Source organism: Thalassophryne amazonica, chromosome 2 (genome assembly GCF_902500255.1).
Source record: "Thalassophryne amazonica chromosome 2, fThaAma1.1, whole genome shotgun sequence".
Lineage (NCBI taxonomy): Eukaryota > Metazoa > Chordata > Actinopteri > Batrachoidiformes > Batrachoididae > Thalassophryne > Thalassophryne amazonica.
Window position 1 is genome coordinate 146,262,283 of NC_047104.1, and position 25,997 is coordinate 146,288,279.

Consider the following 25,997-nt stretch of genomic DNA (forward strand, 5'->3'; position numbering starts at 1 on the left):
TATATCATTTACTAACAGGGACTTAGAAGAGAGAGACCTAATGTTTAATAGACCACATTTAACTGTTTTAGTCTGTGGTGCAGTTGAAGGTGCTATATTATTTTTTCTTTTTGAATTTTTATGCTTAAATAGATTTTTGCTGGTTATTGGTGGTCTGGGAGCAGGCACCGTCTCTACGGGGATGGGGTAATGAGGGGATGGCAGGGGAGAGAAGCTGCAGAGAGGTGTGTAAGACTACAACTCTGCTTCCTGGTCCCAACCCTGGATAGTCACGGTTTGGAGGATTTAAGAAAATTGGCCAGATTTATAAAAATGAGAGCTGCTCCATCCAAAGTGGGATGGATGCCGTCTCTCCTAACAAGACCAGGTTTTCCCCAGAAGCTTTGCCAATTATCTATGAAGCCCACCTCATTTTTTGGACACCACTCAGACAGCCAGCAATTCAAGGAGAACATGCGGCTAAACATGTCACTCCCAGTCCGATTGGGGAGGGGCCCAGAGAAAACTACAGAGTCCGACATTGTTTTTGCAAAGTTACACACCGATTCAATGTTAATTTTAGTGACCTCCGACTGGCGTAACCGGGTGTCATTACTGCCGACGTGAATTACAATCTTGCCAAATTTACGCTTAGCCTTAGCCAGCAGTTTCAAATTTCCTTCAATGTCGCCTGCTCTGGCCCCCGGAAGACAATTGACTATGGTTGCTGGTGTCGCTAACTTCACATTTCTCAAAACAGAGTCGCCAATAACCAGAGTTTGATCCTCGGCGGGTGTGTCGTCAAGTGGGGAAAAATGGTTAGAAATGTGAACGGGTTGGCGGTGTACACGGGGCTTCTGTTTAGAACTACGCTTCCTCCTCACAGTCACCCAGTCGGCCTGCTTTCCCGGCTGCTCGAGATCTGCCAGAGGGAAACTAACGGCGGCTAAGCTACCTTGGTCCACACTGACTACAGGGGCTTGGCTAGCTGTAGAATTTTCCACGGTGTGGAGCCGAGTCTCCAATTCGCCCAGCCTGGCCTCCAAAGCTACGAATGAGCTACACTTATTACAAGTACCATTACTGCTAAAGGAGGCCGAGGAATAACTAAACATTTCACACCCAGAGCAGAAAAGTGCGGGAGTGACAGGAGAAGCCGCCATGCTAAACCGGCTAAGAGCTAGTAGCTGCGCTAAGCTAGCGGATTCCTAAAAACACACAAAGTGAATAATGTGTAAATAATTTAGAGGTGATTCAGCAGAGGGAGTGCTTTAGTTAAGGCACGTGAAGATTACACTGTGAAACAAATTGTTATCTAGTTAACTAGATCAATCTAACTGCACAGATTAAACAGCTAACAGATACAGCAAAACACCGCTGTGCTCCGGAACAGGAAGTGATACAATACCGCAGTGAGAGCCAACCACCAGTAGAGGCAAGCAAGAGCTCACAATAATGACAACAACGTCTGTGGATGCAGCGAATCTTGTTGTACTGGTTCTGTAGGATCTCACAGCAGCCTTTGGCACCTGGTTCCTGGTTACAACGTCTTGTCGACATTCACGGTACTGTACTTAAGTGGTTTAAATCACATTTGGCTGAGGAGTTTTTCCATTATGACTGGTGACCTCTCTTCATAAATTGCTCCTCTTTGTTGTGGAGTACCACAGGGTTCCAATAAGGGCCCAATTTTATTTTCATTGTACATGTTGCCATTGGGGTCAGTTATAGCCGAGCACAACCTGTCCTTTCATTGCTATGCAGATGATCTGCAAATCTATCTGCCTATGAGGACTAATGGAAGTGATGCTTTGTCACCATTATTTAATTGTATTCATGGTATAAAGCGTGGTGTGGTGGCCAAGTGGTTAATGCGCTTGGTTTCAGTTCAGAAGGTTCCGGGTTCAAATACCACCCCTGCCACATTTCTCCATGTAATGTGGAGTTGCGTCAGGAAGGGCATCCGGCGTAAAACTTGTGCCAATTCAACATGCAGATCCACCTTGGATTCGCTGTGGTGACACCAAGTGTAAACAAGGGAGCAGCCGAAGGGACTTACTTTATTCATGGTATAAAGCAGTGGCTGTCTCAAAATTTCCTTTCCCTGAATTATGATGAAACAAAGACTATTATGTTTGGGCATTCTTGCATGCTGAATGCTGTACCATGAAACGTTGACATTCTGTCTACAGGTAAACTCTATTGTCAAAGCAAGATTTTCCAGCTACGTCTTTTGGCTAAAGTAAAGCCCCTTCTCAACAGATGTGATCTTCAGACGGCCATTCATGCTTCCATCACCTTCAGACTTGATTACTGTAATCCACTTTATGGTGGTGTTAACCAATCTTCTCTTGCACGCCTCCAACTTGTGCAAAATGCTGCTGCTCATCTTTTAAGAACACATCCAGACATGAGCATATTTCCCCTGTACTTTACTCACTCTGCTGGCTTCCAGTTTAGAATTGACTTTGACATTTTTATGTTTGTTTTTAAAGCTAATAATGGCCTTGTGCCTTCCTACTTGTGTGAAATTTTAACTCTCCGCACTTACAGTAGGACATTACGGCCATCTGGTCAACTTTACTTAGATGTTCTGAGGTCAAAATACAAACTCTGGGGTCATGGTGCTTTTGCGGTAGCTGGCCTCAGAGTGCAGAACAAGTTACGTTCTGATTTATGCTCTATTTCTGACCTAGCACTTTTTCAATCAAAGCTCAAGACTTATTTATTTAAACTGGCTTCTAATACCGAGTGGTACTGTGACTTGTTTTGTTTTTATGTGCTGTTTTAACTCTATTGTATGTTTTATTTTTGTGAATTCTTCATCTTTGATTTTACTGGAAAGCACTTTGGACAGTATGGCTGCTGTAAAGGGCTATAAAAATAAATGCGGATTGATTCATATTTGTACGAAACAAGGATGGCATGTTACTTGTTGAGTAACTAAGGGATCTAAATTAACAGTAACTGAATAACAGTAACTTGTGTACCTGAAAGTGATGGTGAGTAGACTGGTGTAATTAACTAGCATAAAAAAACTGAATAACTTAATGTACCTATACAAATAAAGTGCCATATTTTAATATAAGTCACACTTTTTTTTAAAGGTCCTGAAAGTTCTAATCTAGTGTGTCACATTCACCCATTCACATAGGCAAACTCACACACCGATATAAGGGTGCTGCCATGTAAGGTACTCACCACACACCAGGAGCAACTTGGCGATTAAGGACCTTGGCCAAAGGCCCTTACTGATTTTCCGGTCAGGTTGGGGTTTGAACCGAGGATCCTCTGGTCTCAAACCCAGTGCTTAACCACTAGACCGTCACCTCCCCCAAGACCGAAGGTGAGCCGTCAGGATCAAAATATGTTTAAAAATAACATTGGGGGGCAAACACTAGACTGTTGAATCTTGGTGGAAGTAGGAGTGCCCGTGTAGCTTTATACTGCCTTATTTTATTTTGGCTTATCTTGACTTGTTTTATCTCTATGTATCACACCTTATTTAATGTTGTCTAATCTTTCATTATGTTACCCTGTTTTATAATCTTAGTTTATCTTGTCTTTTGTTTTCTTAGCTTCTGTTTTCTCGTCTTATCTTTCTTAATGTACCACTTTTAATCTCATCTTATCTTCTGTTGGTGCAGGTTTGTTGCAGCATATTGATACTGTGCTTCATATACAGTCGCCGTAATATAATAAGTACAGCAGAAGGTCACATGCAGTAGGAAAAGCATTACAAACATTTCAGCAAAGCCACAAAGTACTGACAAAGGAATTTTATTTTCTGATATTTTATAATTTTTTTGTACTTATTAAAAATTACAAAGGTGAACAAAAGCACTGTGTATGTGTGTGTGTGTGTATGGGGGGGGGGGGGGGGGGGTTCCATAGGTCCTGCATTACTGATATCATTTCATGTTCTTACCTTGCTCTGAAATATGAACTGACACATTATTTCTGCATGCTGTTGAGAATGGAGACGAACATAGATCTTCCATAATTCTCTGGTGCGATCACATCACGCCAGAACCAACAAAAGATAGATGTTGCATTTACGTACAGTATTTTCCAAAGCACTTTATTAAAAGATAATTGAACAACTTATTCATGCCTATCATCTTCTCTGGAAACGAGACGAGGACTCGCAGTGGTCCAGCACCTTACTAAGACACTGGATTTCATTTTGCACCATCAGTCAGAAGATTCACATATTTGTGGTTGATCTCTCTTAAAAAAGCAACAATTACATGCATGAAATGCATAAATGATGGCCATGAAGGCCAGAACATATTCAACCATGGCAAAGCTTCCTGCCATCAGAGGCCAATTACAGCAGCAACAAGTCCAGTTTGTGGGCCAAACTCTAACCATGAGAGTATCCTGGAAATTCCATTTGCTTGAGCTCAGCAATATGATGACCATTGCTCTGATTTAGAAGATTTTTTTCTTTTGCTGAAGATCATCCAGTAGTATCTTCAGCATTTCCATCTCTGTATTCTTTTTTTTTTCCCTCTCAGATCCAAATCGCTGCAATCACTGACGTCAGCCACCTCAGCAGCGAGCTCTTTCATCTTATCATGATGTGTGCTCCTAAATTCTGTAACATCCTCGACTCTTTTATTCATGTTTGCATGAATCTCCTCTTCTTTCTTTTGAATTCGAGGAAGTTCAGCATCAAACCTTTAATCCACACTCCTCAGCTTCTTGAGCATATAGTCTAAAGTATTTGGTCAATCAGTGTTTGGACAGTGATAATTGTGTAATCTTCCCTCTGTGCACCGCCACAATGGAGTTGAAATGAAACCATCAAGATTATGCTTGTAATGCAGTTTGTTAGCTTTAATTCAAGGGGTTTGACCAAAATAATCAGACATCTCTGAAAGTCCTAGGCTTCTGTGACCAAGAATGCAGAAACTGTGTACTGTGCAACTTTTGTGCATTGCATTATGAGTCACTGCTTCATGGTGGAAGGGAAGAGAGAAGGATCATCATACAAGAAAACAGAGCTGGTATCCGGCATAAAACCTATGTCAAATCACTGGGCAGATCCATCTTGGATCTGCTGTGGTGACATCGAGTGAAAAAGGGAGAAGCTAAATTCTTGATGGCAAGCAGTGAGGCAGGCAATCGATCCATATGCACCTCTCCACACACTCTTCCTTTTATATACTCAACAAAAATATAAACGCAACACTTTTGGTTTTGCTCCCATTTTGTATGAGATGAACTCAAAGATCTAAAACTTTTTCCACATACACAATATCACCATTTCCCTCAAATATTGTTCACAAACCAGTCTAAATCTGTGACAGTGAGCACTTCTCCTTTGCTGAGATAATCCATCCCACCTCACAGGTGTGCCATACCAAGATGCTGATTAGACACCATGATTAGTGCACAGGTGTGCCTTAGACTGCCCACAATAAAAGGCCACTCTGAAAGGTGCAGTTTTGTTTTATTGGGGGGGATACCAGTCAGTATCTGGTGTGACCACCATTTGCCTCATGCAGTGCAACACATCTCCTTCGCATCATCCGTGAGGAGAACACCTCTCCAACGTGCCAAACGCCAGCGAATGTGAGCATTTGCCCACTCAAATCAGTTACGACGACGAACTGGAGTCAGGTCGAGACCCCGATGAGGACGACAAGCATGCAGATGAGCTTCCCTGAGACGGTTTCTGACAGTTTGTGCAGAAATTCTTTGGTTATGCAAACCGATTGTTTCAGCAGCTGTCCGAGTGGCTGGTCTCAGACGATCTTGGAGGTGAACATGCTGGATGTGGAGGTCCTGGGCTGGTGTGGTTACACGTGGTCTGCGGTTGTGAGGCTGGTTGGATGTACTGCCAAATTCTCTGAAACGCCTTTGGAGATGGCTTATGGTAGAGACATGAACATTCAATACACGAGCAACAGCTCTGGTTGACATTCCTGCTGTCAGCATGCCTATTGCACACTCCCTCAAATCTTGCGACATCTGTGGCGTTGTGCTGTGTGATAAAACTGCACCTTTCAGAGTGGCCTTTTATTGTGGGCAGTCTAAGGCACACCTGTGCACTAATCATGGTGTCTAATCAGCATCTTGGTATGGCACACCTGTGAGGTGGGATGGATTATCTCAGCAAAGGAGAAGTGCTCACTGTCACAGATTTAGACTGGTTTGTGAACAATATTTGAGGGAAATGGTGATATTGTGTATGTGGAAAAAGTTTTAGATCTTTGAGTTCATCTCATACAAAATGGGAGCAAAACCAAAAGTGTTGCGTTTATATTTTTGTTGAGTATATGATCGAAGAGTGCTTCTAGAAGCGGCTGAGTGAGTCCAGCACCCACCCAGCAGGCAGAGTCAGTGGGCTGCAGGAGAACTGTCCGGTGGTGGAGGATGAGGTAGAGGCATGTGATCCAGGTTTTTATTTAGCACCACAATAGAAATAAGTTGAATACTGCCTCTGGCTGTGACTCACCATGCGGGCAGGGTCAGTGGATTGCAGAACACCTGTCCAGAGGTGGAGGAGAAACACAATGCAGATTTATTCTTTTATTTTCCTTTGTTTGGGGACCTGCGCCAATAAAACAATCAGATTCTGCAAAGACTTTGAAATCCAGACTTAAAATGCACTTATTTTCCCTTTCATATGGCTAGCACACTGGCATAGTATGTTACTATGCTTTTTACTCTTTTAAATTCATTTTATTAGGAAACGGCACATGCCACGGCCTCAACTTTATCTAAATTCTGGGTCTGTTAGTGAAGCTTAGGGCTCGTGTTTCACCTTAGTATTTCTTCTGTTTTTCTTGTTGCTTAATGCTGACAAATTATACTGTATTTGTTGTCTTTCTGATGCCTGATTCTGTTATTTACTCTCTTTTTGAGGTGCAGCTCCACCCAGAGATGGGCGTGGTGTCTGTTTCTGCAACCCTCCTGTACCTGTGCACCAGCATCATTTCCTGTATATTTGTTTTGTAAATTGTGCCGGGAGCATTTGAGTCTGGTCTGCTTGAGGTTTCTTCCTCAAATCATCAGAGGGAGTTTTTCCTTACCACTATCACCTGTGTGCTTGATCTGGTGGTTGGTAAGGTTAGACTTTACTTGTATGAAGCACCTTGAGGAAACTTTGTTGTGATTTTTTGCTATATAATGAAAATAAACAAAGTGACCACAATGGATAAATAGACTGCATTTATATAGCGCTTTTCCATCTGCATCAGATGCTCAAAGCGCTTTACAAGGTTTAATGCTGCCACCTGGCTATGTCCCGCCATAACGGCAGTGTCAGCAGGCTGTAGGACACCTGTCCAGCAGCGGAGGAGGCGTGTGATCCAGATTTATTCTTTGATTCATTCATTTTTTTTTTTTGAGGACCACAATAGAAGTAAGTTGAATGCTTTATTGTGTTATTCTCAGCAATTTTATATAGTGCATTATCAATACATAGCAGGCTGTCAGTCTGGACAACATTCTGCAAGTTAGTGACTGTGCTGCCATTCACACCTTTTTTTCTTCTCCTCTGTGAAGCCACCCTAGTCTTTTTTAAAAATATAATTAATTGCAGGGTTCTCCCTTCTGTGACTAGACTGGGGTATTTCCACAGCCTCTTTAACATAACAGCACAATAGCAGTATAACAGCAGCCCACAGCCATCCACTGAGGCACAAATGTGTTGTCATTTCACTCACACGAGTGCCACGCAGGATTCACACAAAAATCAACGAGATCCTTGCTACTGTGAAGGTAGCGAGAGTGTTGCGCTGCATTCAAACAGCACTCCTGCAATATGTATACAACCTACTCGTGATTTTTGGCCCTATTTTAGTCTCCAGTCCATGCAACAATTGGGCGACATGCGCCGACATGTAGTAAGTACAACCCTAATTCCAATGAAGTTGGGACGTTGTGTGAAATGTAAATAAAAACAGAATACAATGATTTTGCAAATCTTCTTCAACCTATATTCAATTGAATACACCACAAATATTTGATGTTCAAACTGATAGACTTTTTTGTTTTTGTAAATATTTGCAAATATTTGCTCATTTTGAAATGGAAGCCTGCAACACATTTCAAAAAAGCTGGGACAGGGCCAACAAAACAAATGTTGATGAATGCTCAAAGAACACCTGCTTGGAACATTTCACAGATGAACAAGTTAATTGTAAACAGGTGAGTGTCATGATTAGGTATATAAGGAGTATCCCCAAAAGGCTCAGCCATTGACAAGCAAAGATGGGACGAGGATCACCACTTTGTGAACAACTGCTTGAAAAAAATAGTCCAACAGTTTAAGAACAATGTTTCTCAATGTTTAATTTCAAGGAATTTAGGGGTTCCATCATCTACAGTCCATAATATGATCAGAAGATTCAGAGAATCTGGAGAACTTTCTTCACATAAGGGGCAAGGCTAAAAACCAACACTCAATGCCCATGACCTTTGATCCCTCAGGGGGCACTGCATTAAAAATCAACATTATTGTGTAAAGGATCTTACCGTGTAGGCTCAGGAACACTTCAGAAAACCATTGTCAGTTAACACAGTTCGTCGCTACATCTACAAGTGCAAGTTAAATCTCTACTATGCAAAGCGAAAGCCATACATCAACATCATCCAGAAATGCCACCGCCTTTTCTGGGCCCGAGCTTATTTGAAATGGACAGACACAAAGTGGAAAAGTGTGCTGTGGTCAGATGACTCCACATTTAAAATTACTTTTGGAAATCATGGACATTGTGTCCTCCGGACAAAAGAGGAAAAAGGCCATCCAGATAGTTACGAGTGCAAAGTTCAAAAGCCAGCATCTGTGATCTGTAGTATGGGGGTGTATTAGTGCCCATGGCATTGGGCAACTTACACATCTGTGATGGCACCATCAATGCTAAAAGGTACATCAGGTTTTGGAGCAACACATGCTGCCATCCAAGCAGTGTCTTTTTCAGGCAAGGTAAGGCAAATTTATTTATAGAGCACATTTCGTACATCAAGCATTTCAAAGTGCTTTACAGATAATAAGGAACAGGAATAAAACTCTTGTAGGTGATGTTCCATTATCCAAGTTATACTCCCCATCTAAGTCTCTACAAGGAACTATTCATTTAACAACAAGGTAATTCCACTGGTAGCTAAGTTTCATCTGAAAAGCCCTTGTCCTAAAGACATCCAGTCATTCCCTTGGAACTCTCACAACCATAGAATAAGATAGGAAACCCTAGAACCCTAAAAACTTGGACCTTTGGCAATATTTTTAGCTTTACAGGAGAACAAACACATTTTTTCTGGCAACCGTATTAATCCATAAGTTCTTCCCAGATGTCACTCACTTGTCAAAGGCAAAATTCCAGTCTACAAGCACATCTTCATTGTTTGGTTTCAACTATGTTGTGGTGTGTGTGGGCAAAAATTCCAAAATTGTGTCACTATCTAACTTTCTATGGAGCAAACCGTAAGAGTTACACATATTCTTCTACTATAATTGTCAGAGTGCATCTTGAGCTCTGTGGAATCGTTAATCGCCTGGATTCAGTTGCATCTAACTGGTGAAAGATCTACAATGAAGGTGTTACCTTACTTATTCTTCCTGCTCTCAATGTCAATAAAATACTTAAATAATTCATACATGTTTGTTTTCTGTTACTGCTTCACATATTCACCTTGGTCTGACTCATTTTCCTTCACATTTTTATTCCGTCACTGTTAGAATATCTCTACGGACCCTTCTTGGTTATTTATTTCTTCTACCTGAGAAGAATACATTCAAGATCCGTCTCTGTCCTTTTAAATGCTCCTAATGTTTTTAGAGATGCAAAGCTTGTCTCTTCTTTCCAGTAAGGGACGATATATGCCGACAATTCTGTGATGTTGCTTGCTGCACTACGACACTGCAAAGGCGGCTTTTTGAATGTCATAAGACAGCAAGCATCACAAAGGTGGTGTGAAGCAGATGTCAAATTCTGCTGTCATAAAGAGAGTGTGATGCAAGGGCGCAGTTTAGAACTAGAAATTGGGGGGTAAAGTGCAAGGCCCGCAGGGCCGAAGCCCATAGGCTTCGATAAGCTCAGATGCATTCTGAGCATCCAGAACAGTAATTTTAATGTTTTGAGAAGACCATAAAGTGGACACCATTTGACTTATGCAATTTGAAACTGTGGATATAAGTACTTTATTCTGAGAATAGCCAGCATTGATTTTATTAACATCCTGGTGTAAATAAGGTCTCACCACATGTGTAGAACTAAAAAAAAAAATGATAAGTTGAGTTTTCATTAAAAAAAACAACTGCAATGTGGTAAAATGTATTCATAAATATAAAAGAACAGGCTCTTAATAATTATTAACTATCACATACTGTATTTTTTTTTCTCAAGATTTGTTTTTGCATAAGTTTGAAAAAACAACAGATCATAAGTTTAGTATAAATTACTTATCATTAATTTAATTTTCAAAGTGGCACTAATGACAACACTCATACTGAACATAATTTCGCTTGCATCGACTGATTTTGGAGATCAAGCAATAACTGCAGATGAACTTTCTGAGGTCCCAGATAGCTTTTCTGATTTCCTTTTCTAACTTTCAGAATTTAGTAAATTAGCATATGGTCCACTGATACTTATGTGTAGACACTAGTGCCTAGAGGCAACTATTTTTGGTTTCAAATCTGGGCAAATGCAGTCCCAGAAAATTCCGAATGTGACAAACAAGAAACAGGTGTTGTAAACAAGTCAATGCTGCTAAAAATACAAACTTGCAGAAACAAAGATACTATTCTGACATGGTTTGCACATAAGACTGACATGGTTTGCACATAAGACTGGCATAGCATGTTTCAAGTACACACATATATGTCAGAAGGTGGGGGTGGGGGTGAGGGGGGCATACCATATTCTGTTCCCCCTGGTTGAAAAGGTGGGGGGACATGTTCCCCCTATCCCGCACCAAATTGCGCCCATGATGTGATGAAAAACAACTGGCGACAGTAAACAGGAAACACATTGAAAGAAATAAAAGATGTTAACCCCTTAAAACATCAGCAGTCTGCATGAGGGCCACGGGCTTGTAAGTCATATTTGCGATGTTTAATGTTGACCATTTAAAAAAAAAGAAAATATATCGATATCACTGGAAAGCCTACCTTCTGTGGAACACAGATGAGCCCATGCATATTTTGTGATGTCACTGTCTCAAGGAAAAGCCAACAAAAACAGAAGACAGCCTCTGAGCTATGATATAGCTTATGTATTTCCTCACTTATTGGAGGGATTTAAATTCAAAGGCCTTCACTGTAATTCAACAGCAGACAAGCAGAAGAGTTGAGTACTGTGTCAGTGGACCAATCAGCTTTTGTTTACCCAGGGTAGCAGGCTTGGTTACCCTTGCATACCAGTGTAACGAATCATAGTTGAGCTGTGATCTGTACGGACCCCCAACCCCCATGGCTCAGCACCCATATGCACTGCATATTAATTTCAAATAATACATAATAGAAACACAGTCATAGTGACCAGTTTTTAAAGTAGTAACTGCATAAATTTACAGATGTCAGGAAAATCAAAGTGTGAGCAGGGAAAAAAAGTTGTGCATTCATATGAATGGAACCTGTATAAAGCAGTTGAGTTAGTCATTGCCCAAAAAATACTCACTCCAAAATATCAAGATAAGGAGAAAATGTGCACACTGATATCATTCAGATCCAGGATCACGGGTTCAATTCCCAAACTGAATAGAAAAATCAGGACTGGGAAAGTGAAAAACCAAAGTCTTTGCAACCATAAAAATGCCTCTGAGCAAGGCCTTTAATCCCCAGTGGCTAAAGTGGCAAACCACTGTGACCAGACTGTGAGAAATTACAGGATATACACAAAAAAGAGACCAATACCCTCAGCACATGAAGGTTAGACAAAAAAAGACATATTTCTGCTTCTTACTTTGAGTTCATTTGCATCGTAGAAGCTCACTTGCACTGATGGGACCATCCAGGACTTGAAGAGAGAACTCAGGATGCGATTGGCCACTGTGTCTGTGATGAAATGAAAGTGAAGAGGGTTTCTCCTGAAAAACAGAACAAATAGCAAAAGTCAGATGATGGAGAATACAAGACATCTGGACTAAAGGCACTTGCTTGTTGTATTGAGGGTTCTGGGGACTGGAGAGCAGAGGAATTGTAAAATATAATCATGACACACACAATCTCATATTTATGGCTTAAAAATGATTCGGACAGGATTAGTTCTCTGTGGAGAAATGGAGAGGTGTCGTTTTACCAGAAGACAATAGCCAATTCACATAGGATAAGGAATCGCTACAAACTGGGAGTGGCTCCTCGCATGCCGTGCACTGCTTCTGCTAGTCATGATTAGGAAACATGATGCCAACCAAAGGCAAGAAGATGCACAACTGGCAAGGGACAGGAAGCCTGGGTTTCATTTTCATTTGGGGGGGGGGGGTTGTCATTTCAGTTATGGTACATTTAGTATTAAGACTCCAAAGGTTGTGTCGAGCACAGATTGCAGGGTCCACTAAAGCTGGGATTGTTTTCCCGGGAATCACGTAACCGATATGTGCCAGATGTCAATCATGAGATTAGGTGTCATCAATGCAGAGATGGAAATGAAAATGAAGCCCCACAGCACTTCATTAATCTACAAAAATGCATAATTTTAATGGGCATTTACTGTCCACATTCTCTCCAGGCTGGAATTTATGCCTGCTATAATTTTGCATGCATCCAATATCACTGTTTTATGCCTCAATACATTGACACTCTTGTCAAATACAATAAAGTGAATGTCTCATACACTTCATTGGCTTATCAATAAATGTGACATGGAACTATCTTCAACCACTGTTCATCTGCACAGGCTGAATTTCAACCACTGCATGACAAGTGTTGGAAATCACAAAGGATTTCACGAGAACATAATAGGAAAGAGGTGGACATAATAAGAGATGAGAGAAGCCCCTGCACTTGGCAAGGGATTACTATAACCTGAGGTGATTTCTATGGATAGTTTTACAGAAAGTAAAAGTCATTAGTGACACTGGAGCACACAGTCTATAAAAATGACTGAAATGGCACATTTGGACTGGACTAAAATCACAGAGCAGCTCTGGTAATAATGACACTACCACACCTACCAATTTGAAACTACCCACTCGCTCACTTATCTTCAACTGCTTACTCCAATTATGGGTCATGGGGGTGCTGGAGCCTGTCCTAGTAGTCACAGGGCATGAGGCGGGGTACACCCTGGACAGGACGCCAGTCTGTCACAGGGCCACATATAGACAAACAAACACATTCACACCCGCACACACAACTATGGGCAATTTAAAGTTTCCAATCCACCTAACCTGCATTCAGTCCATTGATGTGCATTGAATTTGGTTGTGGGAGGAAGCCGGAGCACCCAGAGGGAACCCATGCAAACATGGGGAGAACATGCAAACTCTACACAGAAAGCCCACAGGTGGGACTCAATCCCATGACCTTCTTGCTGTGAGGCACCAGTGCTAACCACCAAGCCACCGTGCTTCCCAAGTTAAAACTGATCCAATCCACACAGGGCTTTAGTTAACAAGCCACCAGCATGTCTTTGGACTATGAGAGGGAAATGAAGCAAAGCTGTAGACTGTGGGAGGACACAAACAAATCATTTGAGGGTTGAACCCAGCATCTTACTGTGAAATGATAGTGCTAACCACTCCAGTCTGGTCTGTACCTGTCTTTCACACTATGTTCTACAGTGCACCCAGAAAGTATTCACAGCGCTTCACTTTTTCCACATTTTGTTATATTACAGCATTATTCCAATGGAGTAAATAAATTTTTTCCCTGAAAATTCTATTCACAACACCCCATAATGACAACATGAAAAAGTAGTTTTTTTTTTTATTATTTTTGCTAATTTATTTAGGATAACAAAAAAATAAATCACACGTACTGTTGTGTGGGCCGCCAGAAGAGGAGGTACTGCTGGCCCACCACCAGAGGGCGCCCTGCCTGAAGTGCGGGCTTCAGGCACGAGAGGGCGCTGCCGCCATGGACACAGCCGGGGGTGACAGCTGTCGCTCATTACCTCTTGACAGCTGTCACCCATCTACTCAACATCATCTCACTCCATAAAGACCAGACGTCATCTCCACCTCGTTGCCGAGATATCATACTTCATAGGAGGTAATATCCTCAGCCTTTGTGGAAATATTGAGAATCTGTTTATTGTGAGTGTTTGCAGGAGTTCCGGTCCTTTTGTGGAGGCTGTGCAATACGGCACTCTTTTTCCTCTGAGGACGCGCTGCAAGTATTGAGTGAGAGGTAGAGGTGGCATTCCCACCGTTGTTGTTACTGGGTGTACACACACCCACACTTGACTGTCTTTGTTCTTCGCCAGCAGTACCAGATCCGACAGTCGGGGACGGTGATCACCTGGGAATTCGGGACTTGGCGGCTCCAGTATTCACCAGGTTCTGGGGCGGCGGAAATCGTGTGGTTCCGGCTCTTCTCAGGACAGACGTCTTCTATCCTCGAGCCTGCCCACACGTCACCTCTGTGTATTGACTGTTATGATATTCTGTGATTGTCTGTATGTTCGTTGTGCACATTCACAACATTAAATTGTTACTTTTTGGCTCATCTATTGACCGTTCATTTGCGCCCCCTGTTGTGGGTCCGTGTCACTACACTTTCACAACAGGTACATAAGTATTCACACCCTTTGCTCAATACTTTGTTGATGCACCTTTCACAGTAATTACAGCCTCAAATCTGTCAAGGACATTCACAGAGTTGTCCTGAAGCCACTCCTTTGATATCTTGGCTGTGTGCTTAGGGTCACTGTCCTGCTGAAAAATGAACCGATGGCCCAGTCTGAGGTCAAGAGCGCTCTTGACCAGGTTTTCATCAAGGATGTCGCTGTACATTACTGCATTCATCTATCCCTCAATCCTGATTAGTCTCCCAGTTCCTGCTGCTAAAAAGCATCCTGACAACATGATGCTGCCACCACCATGCTTACTGCAGGAATGGTGTCTGGTTTTCTACAAACATGATACCTGGCATTCATGCCAAAGAGTTCAATCTTGGTCTCATCAGATCAGAGATTACTTTGTTTCTCATGGTCTGAGAATCCTTCAGGTGCCTTTTGACAAACTCCAGGTTGGCTGCCATGTGCTTTTTACTAAGGAGTGGCTTCCGTCTGGCCACTCTACCATACAGGCCTGATTGGTGAATTTTGCGAGATGGTGGTCCATGTGGAAGGTTCTCCTCTCTCCAGAGAGGAATGCTGGAGCTCTGACAAAGTGACCATCAGGTTCTTCGTCACCTCCCTGACTAAGGCCCTTCTCCCCCAATCACTCAGTTTAGATGGGCGGCCAGCTCTAGGAAGAGTCCTGGTAGATCTGAACTTCTTCCATTTATAGATGACGGAGACGACTATGCTCACTGGGACCTTCAAAGCAGCAGACGTGTTTCTGTACCCTTCACCAGATTTGTGCCTCGAGACAATCCTGTCTCAGAGGTCTACAGACAATTCCTTTGACTTCATGCTTTGTTTGTGCTCTGACATGCACTGTCAACTGTGGAACCTTATACGTAGACAGATATGTGCCTTTCCACATCATGGCCAATTAACTGAATTTACCCCAGGTGGACTCCAGTTAATGAACAGAAACATCTCAAGGATGATCAGTGGAAACAGCATGCACCTGAGCTCAATTCTGAGCTTCATAGCAAAGGCTGTGAATACTTACGTATGTACATTTGATTTCTTTAATAAATTTGCAAAAATCTAAAAAAAAATAAAAAAATTTTTTTTCACATTTTCATTATAGGGTACTAGCTGGGGTACCCGGCGTTGCCCAGGTTAACCTGTTTAAGATATAATCTACAAAATATTCCAAAGTTTATATTTTGTCATAATTGTAGATATCTTATAAGTATATACGAGGTCTCTTAGATAATAAACCGACCCTTTTATTTTTTTTTTAACTATATGGATTTGAATGACATGCAATTACACCAATCATGCTTGAACCCTCGTGCGCATGCGTGAGTTTTTTCACGCGTGTCGGTGACGTCATTTCCCTGTGGGCAGGCCTTGAGTGAGATGTGGTCCCGCCCTCTCGGCTGAATTCCTTTGTTTCACACGCTGCTCGAGACGGCGCGCGTTGCTTTATCAAAATTTTTTCTGGACCTGTGAGGAATATCCGAGTGGACACTATTCGAGAAATTAAGCTGGTTTTCTGTGAAAAGTTTAACGGCTGATGAGAGATTATGGGGTGTTTCTGTCGGTGTAAGGACTTCCCACGGAGCGGGACGTCCTGCAGCGCTTCCAGGCGCTGTCGTCGGCCTGTTTCGAGCTGAAAACATCCTAATTTAAGGCTTAATTCACCCAGGACATCGTGAGAGAACAGAGAAGATTCAGAAGAGGCCGGCATGAGGAATTTATGCGGACATTCCACTGTTTAAGGACATTTTTTTAATGAAAGACGTACGCGCAAATTCGCCGAGTCATTTCCGTGACGACTCGGCAAATCTGTGTGCGCCGCGACAGGAAAAACACCTCCGTGTTGAAAACCATTTGTAGAATTCAGGCGGCTTTTAATGGCTTTCAACAAGTGAGTAACTGAGAAATTGTTTAACAGCTTGGGCATGTTCCAACTTGCCCGTTAAGATTTCCAACGGAGGTGTTTTTCCTGCCGCGACCCCCCGCGGTCGGGTCCAGCCCGACATGCGACTCTGCCCGCACGTTCTTTCATTACAAAATGACCGTTAACAATGGAATGTCCGAATAAACTCCTCATGCCGACTTCTTCTGAAAGTTCTCTGTTCTCTGACGACTTACTGCGTCAACAGAGCCTGAAATGTGGAAGTTTTCAACTTGAAACGGCGAGACGCTGCCGCCTCGAAGCGCAGATCGCCGTCAGGCGCCGTGGGCCGTCCTTAAAGCGACACTACCAGACCAAAATCTCTCATCAGCCGTTAAAATTTTTACCGAAAACCAGCTGAATTTATTGAATGGTGTCCACTCAGTTGTGCCTTACAGTTTTGAAAAAAAATTTATCAAACAAAGCAACAGTCTCTGAGCCATTCCTAAACAATGAAAAAAATCGACGAGCGGGTGGACGACTCCTCACTCAAAGACTGCCCACAGGCGAATGACGTAACCGACAGGCGTGAAAAAACTCTTGCATGCCCACGAGGGTTCAAGCATGTCTGATGTAATCACACGTGATTCAAATCCATATGGTTTTTGAAAAAATAATAAGGTCGGATACTTTTCTAATAGACCTCGTATGTAGTCCGAATAGGCAAAGGTTTGAACTAAAAACCCAAAATAGGTGGAATCCCCAAACCGAGAGAAAACTGAATTTTGCTGCATGCAAGAAACAACAATGAAGTTCTTCAGACTTTATATTGCAGATCAAGTATGCTCATAATCATTAATCAGAATTGATGTTATGACCTTTATAATTGTTGATACATTGCAAATCTAGTTTATAAGAATGCTACAAAAATAAAATGGCTTTTAAGCAAATGTTAATTTTGGATTTGAGATGTTGAATATATATTTAAATGTAGCTTTTACTGACCAATAGTTCTGAAGAGCCTCTTGGTAGACAATGTTCCTTGTCCTTCTGTCAGGAAAGTGGATATACAGCTGATTGGGGTTACCAACTCTGGAGCATCTGACTGACTAACTGTGGAAGATCGCAGGTTCTGCCATATTCAGGCCAGCCACATTATCAGCAAAAGTAGTGGTTTCTTTTTGCACACTTTGAGGCATTCCATCTTTAAATGGTGTAAATGTTGCCTTGCATATTTCTTAAAGTTATGCATTCATTGGTATATTTAGAGAACAAACAATCTTTTCAATTGTAAAAAAAGAGGTTTGACCACTAAAAACAGTTTGACCCATGAAACATCAACATACCAAAACTATTAGATCAACCCCAAAGCTAGTGCACTATTATAATAGGACAGCAGGTTGTGAAGAGTTGATAAATAACAAAATTTAATTTATGATATAGGGGAGGTGATGGTCTAGTGGTTAAGGTGTTGGGCTTGAGTCCAGAAGATCATGGGTTCAAATCCTCACCTGACTGGAAAATCACTAAGGGCCCTTGGGCAAGGCCTTTAATCTCCTATTGCTCCCGGTGTGTAGTAAGCGCCTTGTATGGCAGCACCCTGACATCTGGGTGAATGTGAGGCATAATTGTAAAGCGCTTTGAGCATCTGATACAGATCGAAAAGCGCTATATAAATGCAGTTCATTTACCATTTACCATTTACATCATAATGAGCAGCCTATATACAACGCGCCATTGGAGAACACAGGCTCTATGCCCGCTTACTGGCTGATTGAAAGGGTGCTGCCCCATCAGCAGTTAGAACTACATCACTTTTTCAAATGATCTGCAGAGTGCCATTGTGATACAGAAAACATGCGTTTGCCTGATACATTATGATCAATGCTAGGCAAGTGATACACATCATGTACACTCGACACCTTTATTTTTAGAAAATGTGCAAATGTACATGTACAAATTGCAAGAAAAGACAAAGCTTGATATTTTATCCAGTAAACTTTTAAAGTTTAATTTACAGCCTTCCAGTAAACTTTTAAAGTTTAATTTACAGCCTGTGGTTGAAAGCTCTCTGCTAATGCCACGTTCACACTGGGCACGACATGAGCAACTGCAGCCACAGGTTGCCATGTAATCCCTATGTAAGGACGCGTTTTGCCGCCAAACGCGCAGCACAACGCAATGGACGCGAGTGAAGCGATTTTGAGCATTTTGCGCGTTTGTAGCGCGATATTGTGTCGCGTCACGTCGTGTCGCCCTCCTCTCCAAGTTGAAAAATCTGAACTTTTTCGTCTCTTCGTGCCACAATGACCAATCAGGGACTGAATATGTAGTGATGTGGAGATGTCTGGAGTTTGACTGAAGATGTGAACATGTCCTGTATCTGGTAGCAGCCTGTGAGCAGGACTTATGTCTCTTTTGTCCTTTATTTCACAATTATGAGAGAGTTTTTGGAGCGAACAGCAGCCCCACAGCAGGGGGAGCGGAGTTTCTTTTTATTTTTATTTTACGTGAGCGCGCAAGGGTCCATGGAGATTATTTTACTTATTAACTACACAGATGTATAATGGTGACTAGTTTCTAAAGACAATTATGACAGAGTTTTTTTGGGAAAGAGCGAGGAGCAGCCCCACAGCAAGCCGCGGAGTTTCTTTCTTTCTTTTTTTTTTACGTGTGCGCGCGAGTGAATCGTCTGTGGAGAATATTTTATTAATTAACTACACAGATGTAGAATAAAACAAATGGTGACTGGTTTCTAAACACAATTATGACAGAGTTTTTTGGGGGAAGAGCCAGCTGCAGCAAGCAGCGGAGTTTCTTTTTTTTTTTATTGTTTACATGTGCGCGCGTGAACGGGACAGTTGGTCCTCAAACTGGGTCCCGCAGAGGCAGAAGGACCGCTGAAAGCGGCCGTCATCCAGACGCAGCTCCTGCAGCAAATAATGATACTCTCTGTATTGGGAGCTGTCCACAACAACTCGCTCCGTGTGATCAAGGTCCATCAGGATGACTTGACGCCGAGCGGAATGGAAGCTCCTCCTATTTGATGACGCATCTGGACGAATTTTCGCAACGAAAGTCCACCCAAGCAGAGCCACACTGGGCGAAGGAGGCACATCCGTCGCCACGTGACCCCCGCAAATTTGTAGCGTCTTATCGCACCCGGTGTGAAAGCACCTTTAGAGTGAAAACCTTCATTCCAAGAAGGAACAGGCTGTATTCTGATAAGTATTATATCATAGTGATTGTGTATAAGTTTGATCAAAATTCATGTGGATTGAATTTGATTGGATTATTGTTAATATTGTTGTCTTTATATTAATTTTTTTGTTTGAAAATAGTAAAAGGTTGTAGCCCATGTCATGGTGGTTCAGAATATGGAACTTTGGGGAGTTCACCTTTTGTAGTTTTAGAGCCTATTCTGGACAGACAGAAAGACAAAAGTAGCCATTTATGTATATACACTCAACAAAAATATAAACGCAACACTTTTGGTTTTGCTCCAATTTTGTATGAGATGAACTCAAAGATCTAAAACTTTTTCCACATACACAATATCACCATTTCCCTCAAATATTGTTCACAAACCAGTCTAAATCTGTGATAGTGAGCACTTCTCCTTTGCTGAGATAATCCATCCCACCTCACAGGTGTGCCATATCAAGATGCTGATTAGACACCATGATTAGTGCACAGGTGTGCCTTAGACTGCCCACAATAAAAGGCCACTCTGAAAGGTGCAGTTTTATCACACAGCACAATGCCACAGATGTCGCAAGATTTGAGGGAGCGTGCAGTTGGCATGCTGACAGCAGGAATGTCAACCAGAGCTGTTGCTCGTGTATTGAATGTTCATGTCTCTACCATAAGCCGTCTCCAAAGTCGTTTCAGAGAATTTGGCAGTACATCCAACCAGCCTCACAACCGCAGACCACGTGTAACCACACCAGCCCAGGACCTCCACATCCAGCATGTTCACCTCCAAGATTGTCTGAGACCAGCCACTCCGACAGCTGCTGAAACAATCGGTTTGCATAACCAAAGAATTTCTGCACAAACTGTCATAAACCATCTCAGGGAAGCTCATCTGCATGCTCGTCGTCCTCATCGGGGTCTCGACCTGACTCCAGTTCATCGTCGCAACTTCACACAGCCATTGAAGAGGAGTGGACCAACATTCCACAGGCCACAATTGACAACCTGATCAACTCTATGCGAAGGAGATGTGTTGCACTGCATGAGGCAAATGGTGGTCACACCAGATACTGACTGGTATCCCCCCCAATAAAACAAAACTGCACCTTTCAGACTGGCCTTTTATTGTGGACAGTCTAAGGCACACCTGTGCACTAATCATGGTGTCTAATCAGCATCTTGATATGGCACACCTGTGAGGTGGGATGGGTTATCTCAGCAAAGGAGAAGTGCTCACTATAACAGATTTAGACTGGTTTGTGAACAATATTTGAGGGAAATGGTGATATTGTGTATGTGGAAAAAGCTTCAGATCTTTGAGTTCATCTTATACAAAATGGGAGCAAAACCAAAAGTGTTGCGTTTATATTTTTGTTGAGTATAGATTGTGTGTAAAATTATGAGGAAAAACTAATTTCATCCATTTTGGAATAACATAACAAAATGTGGAAATAGTGAAGTGCTGTGAATACTTCCTGGATACACTGTAAGTTACATATAATATTCCGTTTAAAAAAAAAAAAAACCTCTAGGGGATCATTTACAGAAGGAAATCTAGCAGTGCATTTTAAAATGTGTAACCGTCACATGCTGGCATATTTCCACACATATTGAAAGTGTCTGAAAACATCAAACATAGCAATGGTTTAAGAAGTTGTCATAATGTTTATACCACAAGAGAAAGAGAAGCACAGTCAGGCACTGTAGACGGTGGTGATCAGAGTGGCCATTAAATAGTCTTGTCAAAGTGTTCTGCCATTGTTCATCTCTTGAACTTGGCTACTCACTGCCCCCATGATTACCGGCCGTCTTACTCCTTTTCATCTGTAGCAACAGCTTTTAAAATGTGGCCACAAATAAGGACAAAACGTCCATAGAGTACAACAAAAGGCTCTGTCGTATCCATATTTAATACTGAATAAAAATGAACCTTCACCTTAACCAGCAAAACCATCCACCAGCTATACCAGTCATGGTAAAGCTGAATGTTGCTTAAGAACAAGAATAACACCAGTGCTGCTCTAGATAAATTATTCACCAGCAACAATATAGTTCGTACAAATTAGTCAAGTTCAAAATGTGGATGATTCCATTTTCCTGGAAGTCACTATGAGGGTCATCTTGGATTTGAAAAAAATCATGGCTTAATATTGGAGTTTAACAATATCTTGGCTTCTAGTTGACCATGGACCTTGATTCCAGTTGGCTAAATTCACATTTTCAGTGCTAAGGAATGCAATGGTGCTAATTATAAAAATATATATTTGGGCAAAATCACATTTCTGGATAGTCCCTCAAAGCCCCCAGAACCAAGCTCCACACCATGGGCAACCTAGCCTTTTGCTGCAGCTCCAAGACTGTGGAATGCCCTCCCAGACCACCTGAGGGCCCTACAGACCACTGATGTTTTTAAACAAAACTTAAAGACATATTTATTTAAGAAAGCTTGCCACTACATTTTAGTACACCTTTTACTGTTTTTATTAATTTTGTCTTGTGTCTCTTTCTAATTAAGTCTACACTGTACCACTTTGAGATTGTTTAAATGTAAAGTACATTATAAATAAAATGTATTATTATTATTATTATTATTATTATTATTATTATTTATGTTGGATGTTTTGTGCATACATGACTAAAATGATGCCCACTCACTAATGTGACAATGCCCACATTTACATTTTTGAAATTGCACCATTGGATTCACTGTTCTTGAAAATGTGTATTTAGTAACTGGAATTGAGATCCCAGGTCATCCAGAAACTCAGAAAAAGAAAAAAGTCCCATTTTGAGCTGCCAATTTTAACAAATCCAAGGTGACCGGCCGGGATGACAGCTGCTGGGAAAAATTGCATCACTCATTTCCTGATTGGCTATTGCATGCACTGTCCAAAAATGTACAAGTTTACTAATCTCCACAAAATTTCAACAGAATTAAAAAAGAAAACTGATTAAATAAAAGATATAATAAATATAATAAAATATATAATAAATATAGAAAGATATAAGAAGGAAAGATATAAGATAAAGATATAATAATAAAAAAATAAAAAAATAAATAAAATTTCAGCCTGTCTTAGACCTCAATGGCATGAGAAACAGGCCGTACACGGCACTGACCCTCCCTTCTTCTAGAGAAGCTCCTTTCACTAGAAACAAACCATTTCTCAAAGAATTTTTTTTTTTCCCCAATGGACCACCCCAGGTGGGGGAAATTTTTGATTGAAACATTAATATTTCAATAACAAATGGTAATATATGTCGCGGTGGCTTAGTGGTTAGCACAGTTGTCTCACAGTGAGAAGATACCATGTCCAAATCTGACCTGGTCCTTTCTGTGTGGAATTTTCATGGGATCCTTCCAGGGGCTCCGACTTTCTCCCACATGCAGACATGCGGGTTCGGTGAAATTTACAATGGGTCAGTTTGTGTCTGCCCTGTGATCGACTGGCGGCCTGTCCAGTGTGAACCCCACCTCTTGGCAACTGACCGCTGTGATGGGCTCCAGGCCCTGCCGTGACAATGAATTGGAACAAGCGGGTTCAGAAAAATAAATGAATGAACTTTAAGATGTGTTTTGACACCTAGCGAAGAGGTGTATCATGTCACCCCTTTAATCCCAAATATAACAATTTGAATACATTTAAAATGGGCTTTGCTCAAACTGGAGGGAAATGACTCAAGCTGCAATGATTAATCAACCATTAAATGAATCGATAACTATTTTGATAATAGCATACTCAAATATAAAAAAAATATATCCAGCTTCTTTCTTAAATGTGATTAATTTCTTGTTATTTCATAAGCTGTTTTACTCCTAACTACTAGTAAACTGAATGTCCTTGGAACAAAACAAGACATTTTAAGGCATCATCTTGGTTTCTAGATAACACTGATCCAAACAACTCATCGAGAAAATAATCGATTGATTAATTTATTATTAAAATAGTTATTAGCTGTCACCCTAGAAATGGAGCTTGAATTTATTTGAATGTATGTATTCCAGAAACGCTGATTTCCTGCTCCCTTTTAAAGCGGTGGTTTCTCAAATCAGGTTTCTTTGGTAGATTTACCCAGCTGGATTATCATCAGGCATAAAAATGTTTGGTGACAGAAAAAGAAGCAGGTAACAAAAAATGTTTTAATGTGGAAGGAAAGAACTCACCTGTGAAAGAGGACAGACTTGACCAGCGTGACCACATCTCTGCTGGCGTTGTGACCGGCACAAACGCACGCTACATGGATCAGCTGCGGAAATGGAGGAGAAGGAGAGAGAGAGAGAGAGAGAGAGAGAGAGAGAGAGAGAGAGAGAGAGCGTGCATGTGTCAGCGTGACAGCTGTGAGGGAGCAGTTTACCATCTCGCTGTTTTACCACCAGGCAGCCAGGAGTCGATTCATTTCACCCGTCTGCACTTAAAGAGCTGACAACTTTCATCACACTTCACAACATCCTTTCTGCATGTCAGTTTTTTGTTTTTTTTTTTAGTTCGAGGTGTGTAAACACTGCAAAAACGTGAATCCTTTTTTGTTGTAAACTTTTAACTGCAACTATGAATCTTAACACTTCAGGTGTGAACTTTTATAGTTTCATCAGTTCTTCATAGTAAATCTGTTGCACAGAGTTGTTTTTCTTTACTGCATCTGAAAAGCAGGGCAGGATTACTGACAGGGTCAAGTGGGCAACTCACCCAACACCCAAGACCTCAAAGTTAACCGAGTTAGTAGATTCACTAACTGCATATATTCCTTCTTAAGCTTCATTCACACCAACTATTTCATTTGCAGACAGATGGTGTGACAACTAGGGATGCACCAATCCACAATTTTTCCACTTCCAATCTGATCCCGATACTTGAATGTGGATATCGGCCGATACCAGAGCTCTGTTTGCTTTAATATTATTATTATCATTATTGTTGATTTTTATATGAGGATTTTCTTAAAAAAGGAGCCCTGAAAGTTCAGCTGCAATTTGCAAGGTGTATCTAAGATGAAAGGCTAGATTTGATGTTTTGGTGAAATTTTTTTTTTATATATTATATATGTATAGTTTGTTTGAAATGGGACAGTGCATATTATAGCAAGATGCTAATTTCCATCCGTAGTCCCAGTAACATAAATACAGACTAAGACCTCACAACATGCCAAAGTAAATTAATCATGACAGAAAAACAATTAAAACAAAATACAAATACATTTACCATTCAAAGTAACAACAATTGATAATAAGTAGCCGACAGGTGGAGGAACCAAAAGAGTTTCATGATGGTTGTTAAAGTGCAAGATTACTGTATTAAAGTGGCAAGTGCTCAAGTGCAAAAATGTTTCAGTGCCTGGTTGTAATTGCACATTACAGTACTAGGTTGTATTGCACGATGCCCAATACACTCATTTCTACATGCACAAGTGTAAATATTGCAAAGGGTGTCATACACAAGTATATTACGTAAAGACTACTTAACCATGTCATAAAACAAAATACATAAGGGTACTGTGTACATATAACTGAAAAAGAAACTTGAATGGTGCCTCCACAGTTGAATTGTGCTTTAGGCTGCAGATGGTTGCATGTCTGATTTGCCAGCAAACAAGCTTTCAATTGTCCTTTGAAAGTACTTTTATTTTTTGTTGACTTTTATAGACTTATTTTTATAGACTTAAAAGAGAAAAGACAGCACTCTCTCTCTGTCTGTCTCTCCTTCTCAATTTTCAATTTTAATGGAGCTTAATTGACATGGGAGATTTATGTTTACATTGTCAAAGCAAGTGTTACAGAGTAAAAATTTAAAATTAAGTCCTCTGTGTCTCTCTCTCTCTCTCTCTCTCACTCTTGCTCTCTCCCACTGTCTCTCTTTTTCTTCTTCTGTCGCTGTTTTTGTGCTGTGCAAAGTTTGAACTTTTTGGAAACATGAAGCCTTTCAAGTGTAAAATAAATGTATTATCACGAATACTCACGCGCAGGATTTTAATGGAAACTTCTTTCCCTTTCAGTGGACAGAATCTCTGTTCAGCTCCTACCCAGCTACATGCTAAGCTGGCTTTTCATAGCATTTGACAGCTTTGGGACACTGAAGCAGCTAACTTTTTAGCACACATTTTCAGCAATGACTTCGGAAAATCTGTGCTCAAAGAACAGACAATTTGAATCCAAGAGCCGGGCAGCTCTCTCAAACAGCCTGGCTTCAGAAAACCTTCCCTCCTCCCGCTCGGCAGTAAACAAGCAGAGAGCAAACAACAGCAGTTGA

At 41.3% G+C, this 25,997-nt stretch overlaps 1 protein-coding gene across 1 annotated transcript in view; it reads right to left on the reverse strand.

Annotated features, from left to right (window-relative positions):
• LOC117532291 (LARGE xylosyl- and glucuronyltransferase 2) overlaps window positions 1-25,997 on the reverse strand; it is a 164,466-nt gene that overhangs the window by 74,324 nt on the left and 64,145 nt on the right. Inside the window, exons 4-5 of the mRNA XM_034195612.1 lie at window positions 23,918-24,000; window positions 11,901-12,024 (exon numbers count right to left, since the gene is read on the reverse strand). Coding sequence (XP_034051503.1) covers window positions 11,901-12,024; window positions 23,918-24,000 — 207 coding nt within the window. The remainder of the gene's footprint in view (window positions 1-11,900; window positions 12,025-23,917; window positions 24,001-25,997) is intronic.